Raw genomic sequence first — 2220 nt, forward strand, 5'->3', positions numbered from 1 at the left:
GGATGTCACTTTGGATGAATCTTGGATTTATAAATAGTGTACAAGATAAATCAAATCAAATGCTACAAAAAGTCTATGAATTAATAATTTAAGTGCATACAGTATGTAATATTTCCTAACCTTGCAAAATAAAAGATTGCAATTCTTTATTAATTACAGCCGTTATAGCATATATACAGTGGTATAGCTGGCTTTGGCTTCTGTCTGGGTGGTGGTGAGGGGATTTGTGATAAATAAACTCTTTATCTCCTCGCTGGATCCCAACATATTTGAGAGCTCCCATATCTGGGACACCTGAGGTTTCTTCATCAGCTGTATGTAACAATTTCTCCTTTAGATAACGGTCCTCAAACACTAGTGATCTAGTGGAGATGTAATGTTTCTTCTATTTGCCATAGCCCTAACTTATTTTATAAATTGTCTTTCACAGCTCTATATCCAACCCTCCAAGACAGCTTCCTTTCTTCCTCAGCACATAAACTCTTTGTTTACTCTACATCGTTTTCTTCTTCATCTTCCAACATAGGCATCTCTTTCTCTGGCAGCAGGCCATAGCTGTTGAGGAAGGCCTCCACATCAGTAGCGAAGAACTCCTCAGTTAGGTTCTGTGTGCAGGCCAGGAAGTTCCCCAGTAGTTCTCCAGCCTTGTAGACCAGTAGGGTAGGCAAAACCTCATCTGAGAACCGCTCGGAAGCACCAGATGCAACAGCATCAATCCTGCAGAATTTTACAGTGGGATACTCAGTGGCCAGGCAGTCAAGGCAGTTGTTAAGCTCCTCACAACCTTTGATCCCAACCTTATAGATGTGGACCACCACCACTGTGGTGTGGTGCTCCTTCTCAATGACTTGTAGGAATGCCTCTCCACTGTCCAGGTCATGCACACCTTCAAACTTGGGCCCAAAGCTGAGTTTATCATGCATCTCCTGCATGCACCGCCGTCTGTATTTCTTCAGACATCCTTCGTCCTCCTCCTTAAGCAGTTCATACTCTTGGACACTCATCTGAAAAAAAAATATTATTACAACAATTACAATCTTTATCGGCACAGTGTTGCAAAATGTACTATAACTTATAAGAACACAAGGGTATCCTTAAATAGATGCAAGGGTATCCTTAAATATATGCATTTGTTCTTAAAGCAATAATTTTCTGAAATTAGGTTGTAATTCTTAGAAGCTCTCATTGCCAACATACTTCCTTTTTCCATTGCTTGTGCTAGACTGCGCAAGAGATTTACAATGGTATCAGTCAACAGGTTTATTTGTATCTGTTACATATTGCCCAGTGTGCAAAGATCACAATTAAGAGCGCAGTGTTTGCTGCCCATCAAAGTCCTGTGTAAGTACTGTGATCTTTTGGTTATACCTTGCGATTAAGGTTTGCTCTGGAGTCGTCTTTTGGCCCACCTGGGGTCGACATCTGTCTCAGCAGTTCCCTTTTTGCAGGTGGCAAGTTTTCCTGTTCCATGCTTTCCAACTTAAACCTCCTCCAGTCATTGATAACTCCTTTAGGACCTGTGGACATGACAAATAGCATTTTGTATTCAGTTTTTGGCAGGCAGACACAATGTAATTCCAGTCCTGCGGGTTGTGGTTTCATGGAGCACTAGCCTCAAAATGTACTCTCAAGGCACAAGTTATCAATGATATTTGCAATGTCAGGCCAAATTACTACTTTACTCCTTTGTAAAATGACAATGTGCAGATATGAATCATTGGCTGGTATTAGGGTTTAAGGCTCTATCTCAACCTGCCAGAAAGGATACTGATTGCACATATGTTGCATAAGAAAAACAGGATTAGAGCATGACTTTGCCTTAGTCTTCCTGTTAGCTGTTCGGTAGTATTGTTTGAAAACACTGCCTTTACTCACCTGTGTGGGTCGCGGTCTCCTCCAAGTCAATAATTTTGTCAGACATGTTTCTGGTTAGCTACCTGTGAGACAAAAAATAGAGAATTAGACTGAATTAAAAGAAGTCATCCATTATTTGATGTGAATGTGCTGATGTTTGACTGAATAATCATTGTACTTTTTCATAACAGTTAATGACTTGTAACACTTGTTAGTTCTAATTAGATACTTGTACAGCTACAGATTTTAAATCTTTTGGCTGTGACAGAGCTACTGGACAGCAAGCGAATCCCATGATATTTAATTCATTTAATGCTGCCTAAGAGGATTACTGCACCGAAACAGATCTCTCTTGCTTGTTGTCAA

The 2220-nt window shown here is 40.2% G+C and overlaps 1 protein-coding gene across 1 annotated transcript; it reads right to left on the minus strand.

Moving 5' to 3' along the window:
* Positions 1-488: 488 nt before the first annotated feature.
* Positions 489-1921, minus strand: pdcb (phosducin b). Its single transcript, XM_062423637.1, has 3 exons — positions 1876-1921; positions 1369-1517; positions 489-1004 (listed from the first exon to the last, which is right to left on the minus strand). Exons 1-3 carry the CDS (start codon positions 1919-1921, stop codon positions 489-491), a joined length of 711 nt encoding a protein of 236 aa, XP_062279621.1.
* Positions 1922-2220: the final 299 nt, after the last annotated feature.

This window comes from Scomber scombrus, chromosome 8, assembly GCF_963691925.1.
Source record: "Scomber scombrus chromosome 8, fScoSco1.1, whole genome shotgun sequence".
Taxonomy (NCBI): Eukaryota; Metazoa; Chordata; class Actinopteri; order Scombriformes; family Scombridae; genus Scomber; species Scomber scombrus.